Genomic DNA, 22,786 nt, shown 5'->3' with positions numbered 1-22,786 from the left:
TGTAACTTGCCCAAGGTTACACAGCAGGTGCGTGGGGGGTGAGGAGGGGCTGCAGATTCAAGCTGTTTCCACTGGGTGACCTGCCTGGCTTTCAGCTCTGCCAGGACCAGCTCCTAGGAGGAGGTGAGGAAGACCGGGCAGCAGCTCGGTGGTGGGCAGAGGAGAAAAGCGATCCCATTGGGAGGTAGAGGGTCCTGGCTGTCAACAGCAAGACTCACTTCACTTCCTGGAGGGGAGTCTGGTTTCCCTCGGCTGCCCCTTCACCAGGGGCTGGTGACTGTGCAGGAAACTCAAGGTCCTGGGGCTGGACCACATGCTGTCATCCCAAGCTGGATGCCCAGCTTCGTCTCCTGCCCTCCCTGACTTCGCAGGTGCTAGGCTGTCTCAGAGGGGCCAGGCCTTGCTGGCAGGGGCCTTAGTGGGCAGAAGCTCTCGAGTCCGTGGCTCCCCACTTGGGATTTCCTCACTTGGGGGTCAGGTCAGCTGTCACTCATCTGGCCAAGCCACCCAGACCAGGGCAGAAGAAACTCTTCCTTGAGCCTCCCACGGGAGGAACTGGGAGGCAGGGCCTGATGGGGACCTGCTCTTGGAAAATCAGGGCAAGCAGGAGAGAAAGGGGGAAGGAAACCTGGGAGGCCGCTGCAAGGAGGACATCTCAGCAATGCTGCATCCAAACCTGGGCGCTGGGGCTTCCCTGAGGCGTGCGCTGGCCTTGTCACGGCAGCAGGCTTTGTGCTGGTTAGGGGCACATTTGGGGGGAATTTCTATAAAAACCAAAAGAAGCTAAGAAAGGTTCATCCCAGACTGTACAGGATGTGTGGGGGCAATGCTTGGCTCCACGACAGGGCCTCCTCATTTGGGGTGTGGTGGGGGTGGGGAGAGGACCCCCTGAGGGATGGCAGGGGGCTGAGGGGCAGCTTCGTCTTGGCTGTCTTTCATTCCTGATGTGGCTGTCCCATGCGGTGGTGGGGCTTTCCCAAAGGGCAGGGAAAACCTCCAAGTGCAATGCCCTGTGCTGGCTATGTGGGAAGAAGGGGCCAGAATTTAGAAACAGTGGGAGACGGGGTGGCAGCACCATGCTGGCCTGGGGTCGGGACCCCGTATGGCCGCAGCTCTTTCCCTCACGCACTGTGTGATCTTAGAACAAGATCTTTGTTTCCTCTGGATCTTAGTTTCTTCATCTGGAGAGTGGGTGCCTCTTGCCGGTTCACCTGACTGTATGCCACCGGGCCCTATGCAGGTAGGTGGCCCCACCCCTGGATTCTGATGCGATGGCATCCACAGGAGATCTGCCCGGGCCAGGGTGGAAAGCTTCGCGAGAGGGCAAGCTCTCTGCTCTGCAGTCCTGCCTGGAAGACTTTGGAAAGGAATTGGAAGAGGAGACAGAGAACTCCAGAAGTCCGCCTCAGCCCCTGGTGGCCCCTGGAACGGGTGAGAGCCAGCTACCTGCCCCCTTTGCTCTGTGGGGCAGTAACTCTTGGAAGGATGACAGGGCAAGGCCACCTGGAGCTTTGGTCACCATGGTGACTGCACAGGCGGCACCTGCTGGAATCGACGCTTGGCCTTCCTTCGCATGAGAAGAGATTTCTGGGTGCTGTGATGAGCAGGTGGCAAGGACAACGGGCGGTGTCCTTTTCTGGAGGGCTGTGGGAGGCCCTGTCCTCCTCCTCCATCTGGGCTCGTCCAGTCCACCCACCTGGGTACCCCGCCGCTCAAGAAAGACCCAGAAAGAGGGTGGCTATTTAACTAGTCAAGCCAGGTCACCTTGGGAGCCAAGAAAGGGTGCTGTGGTCATTTGTCCAGGTGCTGGTATAAGCTGGGCTGCTCTCCTTGTGAACCATGTGCCGGAGGCGGATGGGAGAGGGAGCGGCCACGTGCCTCTCCTGGAGTGAATGAGGCCCCTTCGGAGTCCTCGGTGTTGTTGACACTAGAAGGCTGTCTCCATGGCGACAAGGTCAATGGGAAATGGCAGCCGGGTTGGTTTAATTTTCACTGTATTCTTGTTGACAGGAATAAAGGCCCTGTTTCTGATTTCTTGGTTCAACTGGATGAAATTTTCATTAGATTTAACTTCTCATATCCAGACACCCACATACTATTCAATTTCCCGATCTCACCACTCAACTCTCATTCGCCTATTGGTCCTGAGGACAAAATTTTCAGAAATCTCATTTCGAGGAGCGCAGAGGCTGAGGGGGGACGGGATGGAGCGTGCGCCCACCATGTGCACGTGTGGGGACCTATCTGCCGTGTCCCCAGTGAGCCTGTCATTTCTGGTGCTCGCTGTTGGGGCATCACAGTCCTCCCTGTGCCAGGGGGCATGGGCTTCGTCCCAACATCACACACCCTCTGGAAAAGGCGGGGGTGGAGGGTCCAGTAGACTGCCAGGGTGTTGAGAGCTTGACCTTCCCATATTCTTTCTCTTCTTGCAGGTGGGACAGACCTTGTCAATGAGGGGTAGGGAGAGGTGCCATTCCAGCCCAGCCAGTGACTCCATCATCAGGAAATACAGAGCATGTGGGGTGGCATGTCCTTTACCCCTGCACCTGGCCTCACAGGAAATCTCCAAGGTGCTCAGCGATATACAAAGTGGCATTTTAGAACCATCCAAAGGCTCTCGGAATCTTCTCCTGATGTGCTAAGCGGCATTGTTACCAGGCTGGGAATTATTTGCACCGTGGGTGAAGTGTGAATGTGCTAGGAGTGCTGGCCGCCTGGCAGCGTCAGAGCCTCAGGGTGATCTGCACATCCGGGTGCATGTGGCCTCTGGAATTCCCTTCTCCCCATTCTGTCCAAACTGCAGCCCCTTCCCCTGGGCACTGCTCGGGGCAGAGAGAGCAGGGAACGTGGGAGTGATCAGCTTTTACCCTGCCCCTCCAGGCCACTCGGAAAGAGGGGTGGGGGACCAAGTGGGATTCTGGATGCTTCCATCTTGCTTCTGGTAAGATTGCTGTAGGGCCCTGGACTCAGGTGCCTCCTGGTGTGTTGGGAGGTAGCGCCGTAGGAAGCCAGGCTCAGTCCACAGAGCAGCTGCCTCTGAGCTCCCAACTACCTGGCCCGGAGCCTTACATTTTTAGAGAGGCTGAAAATCTGGAGATATGAATGTTGGCAACGAATTCTAACTTTGACAGAACCACTCCCTGGCACCTAGCAGCGCTCAGCATCAGCTCTGCGTAGCAGTCAGGACCCAGGGTGTCGGTGGGGCCCTGTATCCCCAACACCAGCACAGGGGTGCACTCCACAAAAGGGGGACTCCTGTCATGGAAGCAGCTGTGAGGCCTTGAAGTGGCCCTCGGCAGCAAGATGCCAGGAGAGACAGGAAATCAAAAGCAGTATTTCTCTTCCAGTCCTACCTGGGGGCCAGATCGGCTCCATAAAACTAGCTGGAGTGAGAAACCAACATTTGCAAAACAAACCTGGATCCTGGGAGCAAAGTAGGAAGCAAGCCCCGCACTCAAGTCAGCCTCTCCGTGCCTACCCTCTGCTGTCCTCCATGCCAGGTTGGAAGGGGGCTGCAGGGATTCTGGCAGGAGCCAGGAAGAGGGCTGGGACTCACCTGGAGATTCCAGGAACCTGCCCTGCCTGCTCCTCATGCCAGCAGCTCCTTCCCAAAGGGAAGAGTAAAAGGCAGAGGAAACCCTCTCCAGGAACCCCCAGCACTATCCCTGCCTCCCCCATGACTCCCAGCCCCTGCAGATGCAGGCAGGGAGCCGGGCCTCTGCTCTCAGGGACAGAGCTGCCGTGAGGACACAGATGTGCTTCCTCTTATGCAACTCCAGGGTTTCTCACGAGTGCAAGTCAACAAGTGTCTGGCAAGGTCCCACAATGTGCCGGCACCAACATCTCAGCTGCAAAACAAGGAAACTTCTAGAGTCGTATTTCTTAACCCAGAGTCTACAGAAAGTCCTCACACAGTCCTGGAACATCCAGAAATGATATACCCAGTACTTAGTGCATGCCGACGAGTGGCTTCCTCCGGGAGTGTGGCTAGACTAAGCTCCATGTGGCCTCCAACGCCTGCCCTCCTCCCACCCGGGTGTGAGAACCAGCCGACGCCTGAGGAGGCCTGTGGCCCAAAGAGGTGCTGGTCTTGCTCTTGGCTGGCCTCTTGCCAGAGGCTGCTATAGGCCGGGGTTCCTTAAAAAGTATGGTCCTGGGGACCCCAGCACAAGAACCTAGCTTCATAAAAAACTCAGTGTCTGGAGCCCACTCCAGACCCAGGGAGTCAGAATGTCTGGGGAAGGGCCTGCCTTTCAGCCCCTCCCAGGTGGTTCTGAGGGGAACCATTGTCTCTGCTCAGGCTTTCTGGGGCCTTGGTGGATTCCAGGGTAAGACTGCAGCCGGCTGGGCTCCCTCTGAGCCCCAGAACTGGGTGGCCTGGGGGGCCCGAGCTTGCTCCTGACATTCAGCCATTTGCGCCTATCGCAGAAGTCTCTGCTCAGAGGTAGGGGCCCTGGAACATGCTTCTAAGTGAACACCGCTGGCAGGAAAGAGTCCCTGTAACAACACGCCCCCTCTCTCCCACCCGGGGCTGATCCCCCAACTCCTTACTGTGCCCACACCTGTAGCTCCATGGGGGAAAAGGCTTTGCAGCTCTCTTCTCTTTTTTTTTTTTTTTTTTTTTTTTTTTTTTTTTTTTTTTTTTTGAGGTGGAGTCTCACTCTGTTGCCCAGGCTGGAGCACAATGGCACGATCTTGGCTCACTGCAACCTCCACCTCCCGGGTTCAAGTGATTCTATTGCCTCAGCCTCCCAAGTAGTTGTGATTACAGGCACCTGCCACCATGCCCAGCTAATTTTTGTATTTTTAGTAGAGACAGGGTTTCACCATGTGATCAGACTGGTCTCGATCTCCTGACCTCAGGTGATCTACCTGCCTCAGCCTCCCAAAGTGCTGGGATTACGTGTCTGCCACCATGCCCTCTCCTCTCCTCTCCCCTCCCCTCTGCTCCCCTCCCCTCCTCTCCTCTCCTCTTCTCTTTTCCCTTCCCTTCCCTCCTCTCCTCACCTCTCCTCTCTTCCCCTCCCCTCCCCTCTCCTCTCCTCTCTCTTCTTTTTTCTCCTCTCTCCTCTCCTCTCCTCTCCTCTCCTCTCTCTTCTCTTCTCTCTCTTCTTTTCTTTAGACAAGGTCTTGCTCTGTCGCCCAGGCTGCAGTGCAGTGGCGCCATCTCAGATCACTGCAGCCCTGAACTCCCCAGGTTCAAGTGATCCTTCCACCTCAGCCTCCCAAGTAGCTGGGGCTACTGGTGTGCACCACCACATCTGGCTAATTTTTCTATATTTTGTAGAGACAGGGTCTCGCCATGTTGCCCAGGCTGATCTTGAACTCTTGGGCTCAAGTAACCCTCCTGCCTCGGCCACCCAGAGTGCTGGGATTACAGGCGTGAGCCACCACGTCCGGCCATCTTTGAGACTTTTAGGCTGGCTGCTGTCCTTCCTCGATGGGCTCTGGCTGAGCCTTAGGGACCTGCTCGTAGTCAGGCTTGGAGCTCCCAGCCTGCCAGCCCCAGCCAGCCAGGTGATACTGGATCAGGATCGACTGAGCTGGAGAGGAAAAAAGGTGGGCACAGGCACCTCTCCCTAGGGTGTCCTGCTGCTAGTTCCAGCCCCACCCCAAGCCCTACCACTCTAGAATTACAGAGCAGGTCCCCAACAGCTTCCCAGCACATCTCAGACACCAGGTCCAGAGGCAGGGGTGGGACAGGCCCCCGCCTGCAAGCTCCAGGTGGCCTGGACCGGGGAGTCAGGCTTCCCTGGGGCTCCCATCTCCGAGCGGGTCCGCTGCCACTGGCCACCAGGTGGCGCTGGCCGACCAGGAACGGTTCGGCGAGCCCCAGGAAGGAAGGCTTTGTTGATTTTCCTTCTTGATATTCTATAATCACCAGGATTACAATCTAAGCAAAAAACAAAACAAATAAACACAGCCCCCCCTCCTTCTGGATCTTTGGTCTTTGTCTGAAAAATTATGAGAAAACAAAAGGCGCATTGAACATACAACCCCAGGCTTGGGTACTGGCAACAGCCAGGGCCTCCGGAACAGATGGAGGGAGGCTGGGGTCTGGGCATCCTGGGCTCTGCGACCTCTCCCACTGTGAGCTGGGTCCCTGGAGAGCAGGTGCTGGCTAAGCAACCGCCCTGAGCGGATTTCTCTGCCACTGCAGCCACTGCTCAACAATGAGGGGCTCCTGTTTGCAGCCACCCCAGCCGAGGCCCGGTACTGGAAACGGTGTGGTGTCTCGGCAGCACTGCCTTACAGGTGCTGAAGGCTGGCAGGGCGGACACCCTGGCCCCTGAAAAACCAACAGGCTGCAGGTGAGGACCAGCGTGTTAGGGGAGATGGACTGTGGGGGCCATGACAGCACAAGCAAGCCCACACTTGCCAGGGCCTCCACCCAACTCACCAGGGCCCCCACCAAACTCACCAGGGCCTCCACCCAACTCACCAGGGCCCCCACCAAACTCACCAGGGCCTTCACCTACACTCACTATGGCCTCCACCTCACATTCAGGATGGTCTCCACCTCCACTTTCAACATGGCCTTTGGGGCCTCACATTTACTATGGCCTCCACCACCTACCATGGAGGTGAGGTTGCTTTTGGAGGAAGTGTGGGGGTGGAGGTGCTGAATCCCCACACACTCGTGCCTGTGGATACATCGTGTGGCTGTGCAGAAGTATGGAGGTGCACAGAGCACTTGTGTGGTGTGGGCGTAGGCCCTGGGGCTCTGCTGATTCCACAGCCAGCCCTCCTGCTGCCCACCCAGTGCTGCAGAGGACACCTGCCCCAGGGGCCTGAGTACTCTGGCCTGATGCCAGCGGAGCTCTGGGGCGGGCAGGCAGGGTGGAGCTAAACCCCGAGGCGGCTGGGGCAGCTGCCTGCTGATCTCTGGGCCTTCGAAGCCTGCGGGAAGGCCCAGGCCTTGCTCATGGCTGCAGGGCCATCTGGCCAGCCAGGGCACTCCAAGAGGAGCCTCCAGGCGGGAGAGCTGGGACAAGATCACCACACGGGAAGGGCTGTGAACACAGCTTAAAAGTCATGCCCTCGCCACTCACTCCGGATGGAACAACCTCACCAACAGCTTGCTGGGAAATGCCTGGCGTGCCATCCCCTCCTGGGTTGCCAGGAAATGGGCAGGGAAGAAAGCCGCGGGTGCTCAGAGGGAGAGGATCTTCTCCGAGGAAATGGTTCCATCTGGCTTTCTGTAGGTTCCAGGGGAGCCAAGGGTGCAAGGTTTGGGGCATGGCAGTTTAGAACCACTGTGGCTCTGAGCAGCCCAAGATCACTGAGCGAGTTTCCTGCCAGCTTGGCAGGACAGAAGCACAGAGCCTGCCTGGCAGAGCAGTTGACTCCACTCAAAGTCATCTCTCAGTGGCTGATCTGGGAGGAGAGGACTCCCCCTTCAGCTACTCACTCACACTATGGGGGTTTAGGGTTTACTGGGTGCAAATCTGGTGCGCTCTCAGACCAGCTGCATTGGAACAGACCCCGGAATTTCCAGGATGAGACACACTAAGCTTTAGATCACTTGCGTACTATAAACTCCAGGCCTCAGACGGCGCCTCAGACAGCCATTGCCAGGCCTTGGACTGAGATGGGCAATTCTCTGCACTATGAGCCAGAAAGCTGAAGCCCATAGGGGCACCCCAGGCTAAGCACAGCTCTCCTCAGCCCTGAATGATTCACATGCAGAATCTCTTTCCCCAAAGTATGTTAGGATGGAACGACATAGCAAAAAACGACACTTCCCAGACTCTCTTGCAACTAAGAGTAACCATACGATAAAATTCTGTCCAACGACACCAGAGATGAAATGTTGTATGCAACTTGTGGGCTTAAAGGGAAGGAACTCACCCTCCACCTTATTTTCTCCTCTTTCCACTGGTTGGAATGCAGTTGCAATGGCAGGAGCTGCAGTAGCCATTTTGGACCATGTAAAAGAGGGCAAAGCCCTAAGAATGGGGAGCAGCCACCTGGAGGGAGCCTGGGTGGCCAATCCCTGACCCTGGGGCTGCCACATCAACCCTGAACTGTGACATGAAAGACAAAGGAGCTTCCCTTTCATTGAAGCCACTGTTATTTTGGTCTTCCTCATAGCAGCAGGGCCCATATTCTCATGATTACAGAAGGGATTCCAAAAGACAGGAAAGATCTCTGGGAATGTCCTGGGAATTCCTATCAGCCATCTTCATTTATTTCTGTGTGTGTGTGTTTTTTTTTCATCTGAAGGAAGCATTCCTCAGCTTGCAGGTGGAAGGGAAGCCCCCTTCTGACCAAAGGACACCGCTGCAAGGACCTGGCTGGGATTCTCTGAATCAGCCTGGTGAGAGTCCCAGGGCACAAGGTCACGGAGCCCCCATCTCACAGCAGGTGAGGCAAAGACTGCAGACCCATCTCCCTTCACCCCTGAGAAGCACAACATTTTGATTAAACCGCTGACAACTCTGCTGGCAGGCAGGGAAATTTGGAAACATCAGGAAATCAAACTGTGAAGTCTTCGAAGGCACGTGATTTATGTGGAAATGGGATGAAGCTAATGTGTTTGTCTCCAGTGTTGGGTGACCCGCCCGATTCTGGAATCAAATCTGAGGTCTTCTTGGCTGTCAGCATACCTCTGCTCTCCCTGGACACGCTTAGCTGATGCCCTATGTGTGTTCCAAGCCGGATCGGCACCTGTGCCTTCTCCTGCAGCCGCATTTCCAGGGCTGTGTTTCTCAGACTCTGTCTCTGTCAGAGCCGTGCACACGCACGCACGCGCCCCGTAATTGTGTGCAGCTCTGCTTCCCCCCGCCCCAAGACACCAGAGAGCCGAGTGTTATTAGATTTATGGGGAGTTTGTTGTAGTTTTACATAATTTTCTGATGCACTGCAGATTTTTGAGCAGGCATTCACAGTTCCCTCCAGCTCAGCATTGGAGGCTGGCTCCGGACTGGTTTCCACCCCCTGGAGTTCATAAAGCCTAATTCCTCCCACCCAGCCTGGAGGTGGCAGTCCTGTCTGATGGATGGGCAGCTCCAGGGAAAATGGGGAGCATATGGCTGAAGGAGAAGGGCTGTCTGTGTGTGTCGAGAAGAATTTGGGAGGGCCCAGGCCAGCAGCCTCTGACTGTAGGAGCCACCTTGAAAGGCATCTTTTCCCTTGGGAGCACCCCCTTGGCTAATCTCTGGCTCACACAATCTCTTGGAACTTTTGCTGGGGCCCAGTGGGGTTGGGGCTGTTCCCCGGCCATGTGGATGGGGCCTCTGTCCAGCAAAGGGGCCCTAATTTTCCAGTGGAATCTGACAAGAGGAATTCCTTCTAGTGACCTAAGAAGAAGCAGACAGAAGGCTCAGAAAGGCCAGGAAGGCAACTCCTCCTCCTGACTGAAGACTTATTTTGAGCAGGAACTCCCCTCTAAATGTGAACAGTAAGGGGTGAGAGGAGCTCCAGAAGCACCTGGACCCTGGTCACCCTTTCAAGGCAAGAGTCCTTAGGACCCTTATTTGGAAAGCATTGGCTAAGCCCCAGAAAGGAGGTTCCAGGCCACTTCTTCCAGCCCCGGAGTGCACTCAGCCACGGCAGCTTCTGCAGGACAAAGCTGAGCCCTCTGGAGTGACTCCACCTCCCAGGAAATGGGACAGGCTGGCAGCCTCAGCACCTTGGACGCAGTGCGCAGGGGTGGAGGAGCTGAGCCGGGCCCCCTGAGCTGGCTGGAAGTGCTGGTCTTAGGGCAGAGGCTGCTAGATTCTTGCTACCCCTTTATAGAAGGGGTACTGGGGTTCAGAGAGGGTGGGGCATTGGTCCGGGGCTGCATAGAGGGGCAGCCATGAAGCCAGGATGAGCACCTGCCTCCTGACTCGCCAGCCCTGACTCTTTCTACCACCCTGGCCAGGGGGCACCAGCGTTCCTGGTCAGCAGAGCCATAGCGCTGGCCCAGCTGAGGCCCTGAGGCAGAGAAAGTATGAGTAGGCCCCCTGGGGTGGGGTCTAGGCAGGACCCAGTGTCCGGTGCCAGCCCTGCATAGTGAGGTGCCCCCTAGGTACTGAGTAGGAAGGGTAGGCAGGCGGTTCTGACAGCAGGGCCCCCAGCACTGGTGCCCCAGACTCCCAGCCTCTGGTCTGCCCCTGGGAAGGTGCCACTCAGCAGCCTTGGCTCCCAGAGCCAGGACACTGCAGCTTCTGTCCGCTGCTCAGGCCCCTGGGCAGGTCCCTTCCCCTCCACCATTCCAGGGCTATTTCCAGGGCCCTGTGCACACCCAGCACTGTGCGGAGAGCCGGAGTGCTTCCCAAGGGTAGCTGTGCCATTTCCCCATGCTTCCCGGTGCTCGGCAGCATTTTGAAGAGGCTCACGGGGCCCGTCCTGATGAAGCGTGGGAGGCTGACATCTCCCCAGTGGGGGCTCGAGGAGGCCAGGGCACAGGGGTGTGAAGGCCCAGTTGGGTGGTGAGAAGGCCTGTGGAGAGGCTGAGAGCTGAGGGACAGGCGGGATGAGCAGGCAGAGGCAGGGAGAGGGGCAGGCAGAGAGGCAGCAGGCTCTGGGGAGCGGGGACTACAACAGGCGGAAAGGACGCAGAGTCCTGCAGAGGCCAGGGGCTGGGGGTGGGGGGGCCGCAGGCTGTGCTCAGGAGCTTGGGCACTGAGAGTACATTGAGTGGTTTTAAGCAGGGAAGGATGTGGTCAGGGCCGCAGTTAAGAAGGTTGCCACTGGGTGTGGCCTGAGCTCCGGAGGTCCCTGGGCTGCCTGCCTCGAGGTTCCAGGCAGGAGCACTGAGGCCAGCCTGGTCCAAACCTCCCCACGGGGTACTTGGCTCAAAGGATGATACATGAGAAAGCTCAGTCTTGTGGTCCTGCCCTTGGCGGGCAGGGCTGTCACCCACCGGGGGGCCTCCCTTGCCACACAGACCCCTCTGTCCCTCCTGACCCTCATCCTCAACCTTGAGGCTGAGAGCAGATCCCTAAATCTGAGCACCCAGAGGACTCCCAGGATTAGCATCACCGCAGGTGCCCGTAGCCTCAGCCTGGGCTCTCCCAGGCACAGGACCCTCACCTTTCCTCCCAGTGCAGAAAGAATATTTCAGTACCCCCGCTGTATATGGTAACCAACAGCTGCTTCCTCCCTCCAGCCCAGCTCCAGGGACAGTTCTGCTTCTGAGTGAGCCACTGACCCGCCCCCTCAGGCCCTGCTGATGGCAGGTCCTTGCCCTGAGCCCTGGCCATCAATGTCCCTGAACCCCGTGGGCTACGTTTCCAGCACTAAACAGCCCCCATGCTCTTCTTGGGTCAGGAAAGCCCCAGACCCATGTTTGTTTTTCCTGAGCCCCGCTGAACAGGGGGCAGGAGAAGCCACTGAGAGCCGCCAGCGGCTGCCGGGAGCTGTGGCCACGGCAACAAAGTACGGAGCAGCCCCAGCTTCCCGGCCTCACTCGGTGTTTTGCATTCTGTGATTTGCACCTGACAGATGCTTCAGAAAGCACCACTTTGCTGACAAAATGAAATCCAGCTCAATTACCATCATCTATTTGCCACCCAGCCTGGGAGCCGAGGCGGGCCCCGAGTCCAGGAGGCAGTGGCTAAGCCCAGATCCCGCGTGGACGGGCAAGGCAGGAGGCAGGGTCTGCTCCTGCCACCCCTCCCCTGTACCACACTTTCCCTCCCCAGCCGGCCTCCATTCCTGTCTGTGGCCCCGGAGACCCGTCCCTGGCCCATTCTTGGCCTGCTCCTTCCCGTACATGCTCTGTGTCTCCAAACTTTATTCTTTTCATCTGTCACGTGGGCCTGGCATTTTGTGCCCTGGCTGTTGTATAGGGAGCTTACAAGGGGCCGAGTGAAGGTGGGGCAAAAGCTAAGCTCATGGTGCCACTGTCATTCCAAGATGGGGCTCCAGACCCGCATCCCCAAGGCCACAGAGGACCTTCCTGGGCCCGCCTGGTTGATGCCAGCCTGGTTCCCAGCGTGGGGGTGCCAGGCCGGCCAAGGCCACTCACACATGGGTTTCAGCTGCCCGATGAGCTCTTCTTTCGTCCATTTCGCCCACTCCTTCTTGTCGGTGTTGATGGAGCAGAGGATGGGGCCGCAAGGCTTGCCACAGTCCTCGATGGCCGGCACGTTCAGGTAGTGCACCAGGACGATGTCGGGGTTCTGTGGGGAGAGCAGAGACTGGCAGCATGAAGGTGGCATGGAGCCCGCCAGGGTCAGGGCCGCCCCCAACCCCGCAGGTGCAGGCAGAGACCGAGGCCCCAGACACCCGGCTCTCTTGACCTTGCACTGCTGACGGTTGCAGCCAGATGGTTCTGTGGTGGGGGCTGTCCAGCGCACGTGGGATATTAGCAGACTCGCTGGCCTCCACCCACTAGATGTCATTAAGCCCCTCCCCCTCCAGCTGTGACCCCTGGAAAAGTCTTCAGACATTGCCCAGTGTCCCCTGGGGGTCAAGATCACCCCTGGTTGAGAAATTCTGACCTACACATAAGCTGATACGTGTGTAACTGGGAACCACGTGCATGAGGTTAAATTCCCTCCAGCCCAACATCCCTGACCTCACACCACAGCCACTGCCCTCTCCCTCCTTCATGCCCAACATGCGTTTCCCCTTCACAGCTTGCGGGATGCCCCCAACACAGGCATCATCACCCGCTTCTCTCCAAGGGGAAAAGGAGCTCCCAGAGCTTAAGGCTCCTCCTGCTGAGGGCTGCAGCCCCTCTGCCTTCAGCCGTAGTCTTCTCCCCTGACAGCCCCACAATTAAGCACTTTTTTTTTTTTTTTTTTTTAGACAGGGTCTCACTCCATTGTCCAGGTTGGAGTGCAGTGGCGTGATCTCGGTTCACTGCAACCTCTGCATCCCGAGTTCAAGTGATCCTCCCACTTCAGCCTCCTGAGGCTGGGACTACAGGCACATACCACCACACCTGGCTAATTTTTGTATTTTTTATAGAGATGGGGTCTCACTATATTGACCAGGCTGGTCTTGAACTCCTGGGTTCAAGCAGCCCGCCCGCCTCAGCCTCCCAAACTGCTGCGATGACAGGTGTGAGCCACTGCACCCAGCTGGCACTTTCCATCTAAGCAACACCCAGGGGGCAGCTGGTGCCCAGAATCTCTGGAAACTCCTCCCTGGAAGAGCTCTTCTGTCACCCCGTCCAGCTCGTCCACTCTTTCTTGTTGGCTTCTGGGGCGGAGTTTCCCAAACTTCTGGGCACCAGCTGCCCACCAGGTATTCTGGGAAAGAGCTCTCAGTCTGAAGACCTAAAAGGCCCCGTTTGGGCCGGGCTCAGTGGCTCATGCCTGTAATCTCAGCACTTTGGGAGGCCGAGGCGGGCAGATCATGAGGTGAGGAGATCGAGACCATCCTGGCTAACATGGTGAAACGCCATCTCTACTACAAAATACAAAAAAAATTAGCCGGGCTTGGTGGCGGGCACCTGCAGTCTCAGCCACTCAGGAGGCTGAGGCAGGAGAATGGCGTGAATCTGGGAGGCAGAGCTTGCAGTAAGCCGAGATCGCGCCACTGCACTCCAGCCTGGGTGACAGAGCGAGACTCTGCCTCAAAAAAAAGAGGTCCAGTTTGTCTCAAATCAGTTCCATTTAACAGTCAGCCCCTTCCCGTCACATCTTAGTAAGAATGTCCTCTGTCGCTTTCTGCCCCCCGAGCTCGGATAGGACATGCCCAGGGGCCTTTGTGAGGCAGCAGTGTCTCTGGGATGAGCATGGGGCCTTCGGTGGCTTTCTCATGGTCCCCCCAGAAGGCAGCGCTGCTTATCTGGCCACAACAATACTGACAAGTTTGTTTAAAAAAAAAAAAAAAAAGCAATCCTGTCACTTTCTAGATGCATCTGGATAAGCCAGAAAAACCTAGCTAAACCCTCCCATCTCAATCAGAGGGTATTTCTTGAACCTTTTTTTTTCCTTTAGACAGGGTCTTGCTGTGTCACCTAGGCTGGAGTGCAGTGGCGCAATATCGGCTCGCTGCAACCTCCACCTCCCAGGTTCAAGCAGAGTAGCTGGGATTACACGTGCATGCCACCACAGCCCGGCTAATTTTTGTATTTTTAGTACAGACGGGGTTTCACCATATTGGTCAGGCTGGTCTCAAACTCCCAACCTCAGGTGATCTGCCTTCCTCAGCCTCCCAAACTGCTGGGATTACCGGTGTGAGCCACCGCGCCTGGCCTGAACCATTTTTTTCTTGCATTGTCCTAAGGAAACATGGCAGGATATCAGAGGCTGCAGGGAACAATGGAAAAAGCCACGTGGGAGGCCTCATCCTGTGCTTTCCCTCCTGACAGAAAAAAGCTGCCTTCCCCTCTGCTTTCCCCAGCTAACAGACTGAGACTCAACCATGAGGCCTGGGACAGGCAGGACCCCAGGCAGGAGAGAGCTGGGTCTGCAGCTGCTTTTTTGAATGTTGTCAGGGAAAGAGTCATACATGAATATATGAATCAATCAATCCATGAATAAATAAAGACTCAAGACCACACCATGACCAATGTAAGAAAGGAGACTGGCATAAATAAACAGATTTTTTTCCTGCCAATGCTCAGTTAACCAGGAAACTCAATCAACACGAACAGGAGTCTTCTCCTTAATGGCGGCTTTTCTGGATTGCGGTAATCATGCTCCTTAATAATCGTGATAATCCCTGACATCAGTGCAGCACTTTATTCTTTTCAAAAGCACTTTCCAGCCATTATCTTATTTGGTGCCCCCGCTAGCCAAGGAGGCAGGCTGGGCAGGGTAGGGCAGGGCAGGGTGCCCCCTGTCTATAGTGAGGTGCCTGTAGCACTAAGAAGTTGTGATTGCCCAAAGCTATGTGCCAGCAGGGCACAGCCTGAGCTGGAAGCTAGGGCTCTGACTCCAGGTTCAGGTCCTGCCAAGACATCTGCTGGCCTCTCTTTTTGCTTGGCCTAAGTACTGTCTCATCTCCATTTCACTTCATTCTTGCAGTATGCCCAAGAGGTGGGTTGGGTAGATCTGCTATGCCCTTTGCATGGAGGGGGCAATGGCGGAGAGACAGGGTGATTCACTGTGTCCTTGTCTTCCGACAGACCAACATACTGGCCTCCCAGGGACTGCGTCTGGGCTGAGGGCTCCTGCCTGTGCCTGGGCACGGCCAGGCAGCAATGCCAGCTGCTGAGCAAGATGAGTAAAGATCAAAGGGCTGCAGGGGCCAGCAGGCCACCCAAGGTTGCCTCTGATCCTGGCCCCTGGAGCAGAAGCCCAGCCCTGCAGGAGGGAGTGGAGATGCCAGACGCCTGGGAGAGGAAAGGGCTGCTGCGTCCTGCCCCACAGCCGCGCTGAGCACAGCCTGGGCGCCTGGGACCCGTGGGAGGCCAAGGTGGCGGGCAGGCAGGCAGGGTCTTGTGGGGCAAAGGCCCTCTCTCACCATGAACCCAAACCGTGGAGTTCCTGCACGAGAGCACCCCAAAAGCTGCTATCTCAGGAAGCTCTGCCTGCAGGCCTCAGACTCCATCTGCATAACCAGCCTCCATCTATTCTTTGAGGTCAGACACCAGGATCCCCTCCTCTTCCAGGAAGCCTTCCCTGATTCCCTCTCTGCCTCTACCATAGTAGGATGGCATTTGGCTTTGTGTTTTAATTGTCTGAACATCAACTTTATTTCCTCAACCTCAGGGACAATGCCCTGCAGCTATGACAGTCCAACAATCACCGGTGCTTATTTCAGGTTTGTAGAATCAAATTAGGCTGAATTCTGACCTCCTGCTTGTGCCCTCCCTAGACCTGTGTTCTGACATCTGGCTTCAGTTTTCTGGGTCTACAAAGGGCAGGGAAGCCTTTCTTTCTTTTCTTTTTTTTTTTTTTTTTGAGATGGAGTTTCACTCTTGTTGCCCAGGCTGGAGTGCAATGGCACGATCTCGGCTCACTGCAACCTCCGCCTCCCGGGTTCAAGCCATTCTCCTGCCTCAGCCTCCCGAGCAGCTGGGATTACAGGCGCCTGCCACCATGCCCGGCTAATTTTTGTATTTTTAGTAGAGATGGGGTTTCCCCACGTCGGCCAGGCTGGTCTTGAACTCCTGACCTCAGGTGATCCACCCACCTTGGCCTCCTAAAGTGCTGGGATTACAGGTGTGAGCCACTGCACCCGGCTGGGAAGCCTTTCTAAACACAGGTTGTTGCTAGGAAGGTAAGATACAATGCAAGGCTTGTTCTTCATCTTTTCTGGGTATGAGATCTCTTTGAGACCCTGACGCAAGCAGTGGATACCCACCCCATCCTCCAACTACCCCAAGGCACATCAACACTTCAATTCAAGGACTCACAGATCCAATGGTCAGTGGATCCCACTTCAGTAACTACAAATGTAGGGATTGTAGCATCTAGATCTACCCCTTTCAACTCAGGGCACCTGCCCAACACCGGGGGTGGGGGGGTCCCTTCCCAGGAGCCTCCATGCTGGGCCTTGCCTTTCTCCCTTGTTTTGATACAATTAGCAGAGTGTCCCAGCCTCTGGCAGGTCCAGGAGACCAAGTGTAGGCTCAGGAGATGCAGGAGCAGGCAGCTTCCCGGTTTCCATCCCAGGCCTGGAGCTCTTGCGCCTGGATTGCCCAGAGTTGAGTAGTAACGATTTCCTGGTGCGGGGCTGGTTTTCAGACACAGACTGATGGAGGTATTTTTGGAAATTTGGGGCACACATTGCTTCTTGGCAATGTTGCAATTTTATTCATTAGTTGTACATTTTATTGGGTGTTTTTGGCAGAAAAATATATTAGCTTGGAGTCCTAATGTATCAGTTTCATGGAGTGCTCATAACGGTGTCAGAGTCCTTGCTGAGCTGCTTTGCTGGTGGTGAGATGGGCTCAGGTGGACCAGCTCAGCAGGGCGGCCTGCAGGAATGCCCGGGTTGGGCCTGGATCTGAGAGTCACGGCATGGGACAGACCCCGCCAGGGCCCTGGATTCTTTTTTTTTTTTTTTGAGACAGAGTCTTGCTCTGTCCCCCAGGCCAGAGTGCAGTGGTGCGATCTCGACTCACTGCAAGCTCCGCCTCCCGGGTTCACGCCATTCTCCTGCCTCAGCCTCCTGAGTAGCTGGGACTACAGGTGCCTGCCACCATGCCCGGCTAATTTTTTTGTGTTTTTTAGTAGAGATGGGGTTTCACCGTGTTAGCCAGGATGGTATCGATCTCCTGACCTCGTGATCTGCCTGCCTCGGCCTCCCAAAGTGCTGGGATTACAGGCATGAGCCGCCACGCCCGGCCCGGATTCTTGATTCTGGACAGTTGTGGAGTGAAGTTGCCTTTGTCTTGCCCAGGCTGCCCTGATGTTTCCGTGGGGTTCACCACCCTGTCAGGCCTTGTGGGTTCAGGGAGGGAAGAAGAGCTTGTGGAGAAGCCCCTCCCTCAGGAATGCCCGGGTTGGGCCTGGATCTGAGAGTCACGGCAGGGGACAGACCCCACCAGGTCCCTGGATTCTTTTTTTTTTTTTTTGAGACGGAGCTATGGAGTTTTCAAGACAGATGCTAGGGGTCACCCCCCAAAGTGAGCGTGACCTTTGGAGATGAGCCCTTGCTTTCCCGGAGGCCTGGTCAGTGTCAAAGGCTGGGGAGAGGGAGCCTGGTGGCAGGGTCTGTGACTGTGGTGGTGGTGGTAGGGGAAGCCAAGGATAAGTAAGTCTCAGAGAAGTTCCACAGCCTTCTGGAAGCGCCGTGGACTAGGGGATCCCCCCTCCCTCTTGGTGCCTCAGGCTCCTCACCCATAAGCATGGAAGCTGCGCCTCTTTCTCACTGGGGCTGCTGCAGGGAGCAGGGTCAGGCCTCGGAACAGCTGGAATGCCGTCAGGACAGACAGAGGCCCCGCTCTACCACCACCAACCACCACCAAAACCAAACCCAGACGGAACAAAGCCCTGACGTGCTTCCTGAGAGGGTGAGCAGAGTTAAGCCTCCAGCGGGCAGTTCTGCTGCTTAGAGCGCCCTTCCTCCTCCGGCGGCCCCAGCCTGTCCCAACTCTCCTCTTGCTGTGTACAGGGGCCCTTCCTCCACCAGCGTCCAGCCTGGGGCTCTGGCATCCCTCTCTCCTGCTCTCTTTCTCCCTCTTTCCCTCTCTCCCTCCTCAGTGGCCTCATCCAGTGTTCTGACCTCACACCCACCAGATTCCCAGGACGCCCAGATTTCCCTCTCCAGCCCACCTCTCCTCTCTTGCCTACCTGGCTGTTGATGGCACCCCTTGAAAGCCTCAAAATACCCATGACTTCCCATGGCCGACCTCGCCTCCTGACCTCCTGCTCAGCACACTTGGCCCCTCCAGGCTTCCCACAGCTGCCCGGGTCTGGAACCCAGGAGTCATCCTCTCATTTTCCCTCCCTCGCCCTCAACGGCCAGTCGATCACCCAGTTCTGCCATTTCTCCCGCCCCGGGACGCCTGATCCTCCAATTTACTCCCTGCCTGCAACCATCAAGTCCGAGCCTCCACCTGCTCTCCTGCGCACGTGGGAGTGTGCCCTCCTCCCGGGTGTCCTCACATCTGCTCTTCCCTTCCCCAACCCATCCTTCAAACAGCAGCAGGCGTGGTAGGGCTGTTCCGGATGGCTCCTTGGCAGTGAGATCAAGCCCACACTCCTGCCACGGTTCCAGGCTGGGCCACCTGTGCTTCTTGCTGGCCGCTGCCTGCCTCATGCACCTGGCTCCCGCCACCCCATTCCCCAGATCTGCCGCTTCTCTCCCTCGGCTGTGGTCTCTGGCTGCCACGCTCCATGCCACATCGGTCCCAGGTCACTTCCTTGTGGAAACCTCATTCAGCAACCCCGTTGACGACAGTGCCCACCCTGGCTGGCTCCCGCCTCGCTGTCTTTGCAGCACTAATCTCTCAGTTTCCGCTCAATTACTACTCGGGTTTGGCCTGTTTTCCTGGCCACAAGTGTGAGCTCCGGATGGCTGGGACTCTGTCTGCGGGGCAGCCACATGGCAGGGGCTCCATCCTACTTACTGAAAACCGGGGGCATAGCGGGGTGCCGCCAAGCTGCTCCAGCACACGGGCCAACAAGCCTGCCAGGGGGCACCTGGCCTTGGCTGGGGGAGCTGGTGCAGCGGTGGCTGTCTCCCCTCTGGAGACTCAGTGTCTCAGGACCAACCCTGGAGAACCCCCAGGCATGTCTTCTAGAGGGACAGACAGAGACTGGGGTGCGGGGAAGGAGTCGGTGTCCACCCCAGGCATGGGCTGGAAGAGGAGGGGGTCTACTCCCTCAGAAGGGGCTCAGGAGGGGTGGCATCTGAGGGCGCCCACGAGCTCTCTGCCCCTCTGCAGCTCTCCCTCTCCGAGGGAAGTTCAGCTTGTCCCTTAACCCAGCTGTGCCTCCTGGAAGTGCGTTTGGAGCTGCTGATCTCCCCGGTTCCAGACTCCCAGGGCCCTGCCAGGCACAGGACTCTCAGGCCGAAGGTGGTGGAAGGACATCTCCCGAGAACCTGAGGTACAGTCAGTCTCTTTTAGAACCTTTTCTAGATGGCACCTTTCCCCCAAACTGCAGGGACAAAGAGAGGACAGGGGACAAGCTGAGGGCCTTTCCTCCAAAAGCACAGGAGAGGCTAAGAACGTTCTGCAGAGAATGCCTGCTCTGTGTTAAGCAGGCCCTTTAGTGCTGGCCTGAACCTTGCCAGGAGGGGGTGAGGCAGGCAGAGGGCTCAGGACGGGCCTGGCCCCCAGCAGCGCTCCATGTGTAAGGCCACTGACACTGCCTAGTAAATGGGCATGAGGTGGAGGTGGGGGAGGTGCTCCAGGCTGCAGAGGGGAGCTGAGCTCTGCACCTCCTGCGTGCCGAGCCCACCCCCGGGTGTGTGCAATCAGCCCTTGGAGATGGTTGAGGATGCAGCAGTGAGCTCTTGCCCAGAGACCCACGGAGGGGACTCAAGTCACCCACAGCAAGAGCCTTGGGGATCTCACATCCTTTTCCTGGCCACTTCCAGGGGTGCATCCTGGGCCAGTGGGTGTTAGGCAGCAGGGTCCCACCGCCCTGGCCTCGGCTCCTCCATCTCCACTGAGGAGGAGGAGGCCTGGAGCCAGGACCCCTTTCTGTGGAGTAAGCAGGGTGGTGATGCAAGAAGTGGTTAAAAATGCAAAAAGCTGTTGGTTTTGATAAAGAAAAATGCAGCTGCAACATCTGTTTGACTCTTGTTTGCAGCTTCATCAACGCTAAGTGGTCAATAAATCAGAGTGGCATGGCGTTCCGTTTCTTCTGGGGCTCAGTCATTAATCTCGTGCCAGTTCTCATGAAAAATGAAGGAGAGAGGCCGTGTGATAGTGAAAATGTATACATTACCCAGAAAGTCATAATAGCATGTAATAGTGCCACACACCTCCCCACTTGCCGCTGGGGGTGCGGGGGGCGGGCCTGCGTGCCGCCAGCCGGATAGGAGGGAGACGGGCGAGGAGGCAGCATTGTCTGTGTCACAAGCTCCTTCGATCTTTGCATTTGTCATATTAGCACCATTTATACATATTCCGAATGTCCCATAAGCCTCATCGTCAGAGGCACAGACTTCCCTGCACCTGGATGCTTAATGAACAACCAGGGTGGGAGCCTGTGAAACAGGTGTGCAAGGCTGGCAGGGAGAAGGGCGGGGTTTATTAGGGAAGGGATAGAGGACGACACTGGGTGGCACAGGGCTGTGGTGTCACTAGGCTGCAGGACTGAGCAAAATCCTCTCGCCCACCTTCTGGCTGCCCCAGGCAGCTGGGCCCGTGTCCTCTCTGCTCTGGGTAACGGTGTGAGGTGGGATGATGGTTCCACTAGAAAGGAGGCTGATCATGAAGGCCTCAGCCGGCTTGGGTTCTATCCCCACTGTCACCCACTGAGGGTGGCCAGGAGGCAGGGGGACGATCAGACAGGCCTGGAGGATGGACGGAAGCACAAGAAGGACGCTCCCTGAGAAGGGTACGCGGGCACCTGCCGCTCAGGTCTCCCAGGATCTGCCAGCCCCTGGAGGCTGCTGTCTCCTTGGGTCTCTCTTCCCTGCCTCTGATGGCTCCAATGCATGGTACTGTGGCATTCCACGGCCACTCAGGGACGGGAGCATGCCTGGACCCACAGCACCCACAGCACCCACCTCTCAGTGGGCATTTCTGTTTTCAGAGATCGCTTTCTGAGTGTCAGCTGCGTCTCGGGCTCCACATTCAAGTTCTACGACCCACAGGTGCAAGTGCTATTGCTATCCTCATTTACAGAAAGGAGAGTGCATTTGAGGGCTGAGTCTCTGGGTGCCAGCCCTGCTTGAAGCCATGATCTCACACCTCCAGGCCACTGCCCCAGGGCTCTGTGGGGCTCACTGGACGTTTCATGGGAGGGCTGTGCACTCAGCCTCAGTGCCCCGGGCGGCAGCAGCCCAGTTCATGTCTATGCGAGAGCAAAAGTAGGTCCAGGGAGCCTGGCTGGGTCATGTGAGGTGTGGGGAGCTGGTAGGACCAAGGATGTGGCTGGAAGGCTCCTGGCTGGTCTGTAAGCTCCTCAGGGCAGGACCGAGGCTGCAGATGTCCCTGTCTCCACATCAACGGCCCACAGTAGTTAGAACACCCTCTGTGGGGTGTGCAGGGGAGTGGGGAACAGCCTTCAGGGACCCTGGAGCTGAGCACTCGGTAACTGGGGTACAGATCTAGGTCCCCAAAGTTGGGAGCTATTAAAGGATAAGCAAAAAGAGAGAGAAGGGAGGGAGTAGGAACTGAAAGAGGGGTGCTAGTGTCCCCAGTAATAGGCAGGGTCAGTAGTCAACTGTGCTCTTCTGAGGGCTCGGTCCTGCAATCTGTGCTGGGCCCAGGGATCCCCCACTGCAGCTGAGTGTGGCAGGCACACAGAACACCTCCCCGCTTCCTTGCCAGTGCTCAGCAGGGCTGGGAGATTCTGAGCGATGCCTGGCAAGGGGTTCAGAGGGCCTACAAGCGAGGGCAGAGGTAGGCTGCCCTTGGGGGCCCTGCAGCCCCTTCCCACGGCTGCCCTCATTACGCGAGCCTGTGTGCCAGCGGGAGTCAGGCCGGCAGCCCTTCCTTGCTTTGGAGGGAGGCTGGGAGACTTAATTAGTTAATGTGGGTAAAGTGGTCTGAAGATGAAAAACCCTGGGTAATTGCTGAGTGCTGCTGCTGTTGTTATTACACAATTACCAGAATTTTCCAGTCATGGGAATATAGTTAAACAATTTCCACCTGGTGCGGGGTTCCAGGAACCATGCCGGCTCAGGGGCTGGCTTGCCTTGCCTCCTTTAGCCCAAAGGTAGTGTAGGAAAAACACATTTATGGCGGGAGATCAGGCCTGGCACAATCCTGGGCACATCCTAGACACCCAGAGAATGCTGGACGAAGGGAGTTCTCCACGCTGGCTGAGCAGATAAAGATGCATGAACCTCGAGAGGGGACAGAGGGTCCCATCTGCCTGAACTTTCCAGAAGCCTCTGAAACAGTCCCACCCAAAGGCTGCGAGGGGGGTCAAGCCATCCTGGAGGGGTGCTGCCCGGGAGGGGAGGACTTCTCATTGTGCAGCAAGACCCGGCTGCCCAACAGCACATGTGCGTGGGGGCTGGGGCTGGCCTTATTTAAAATCATTATAAATAACCCGGGGGAAAATATGTCCGATAAAATCTCCACGTTTGCAGATGACACTAAATTTTAATGGGTAACGAAAAAGAGCTGGTGCCAGAGGGTATGGAAGCTACAGATGCATCCCAGGGCAGTGACGTGCGGGGCAGCAGGCTCAGGATGAGTAAAGCAAATTGGCAACGGAGGCTGGCAGCCCGAGCTGCCATTGCCAGACCCGAGAGAGGACCTCTAAGGATCCACAGAAGCCACTGGTCCACAGTTGTTGCAGGGACCAGAAAGGACCCA

General features: G+C 56.8%; 1 protein-coding gene across 14 annotated transcripts in view; it reads right to left on the bottom strand.

Moving 5' to 3' along the window:
* CAMTA1 (calmodulin binding transcription activator 1) overlaps window positions 1-22,786 on the bottom strand; it is a 976,509-nt gene that overhangs the window by 118,158 nt on the left and 835,565 nt on the right. For all 14 annotated transcript variants that reach the window (XM_030805184.1, XM_030805179.1, XM_030805180.1 and 11 more), the window contains one exon: window positions 11,960-12,113. In XM_030805184.1, coding sequence (XP_030661044.1) covers window positions 11,960-12,113 — 154 coding nt within the window. The remainder of the gene's footprint in view (window positions 1-11,959; window positions 12,114-22,786) is intronic.

Source organism: Nomascus leucogenys, chromosome 24, assembly GCF_006542625.1.
Source record: "Nomascus leucogenys isolate Asia chromosome 24, Asia_NLE_v1, whole genome shotgun sequence".
Lineage (NCBI taxonomy): Eukaryota > Metazoa > Chordata > Mammalia > Primates > Hylobatidae > Nomascus > Nomascus leucogenys.
Note: the sequence above shows the minus strand (reverse complement) of the source record. Positions and strands in the feature narration are given on the sequence as shown.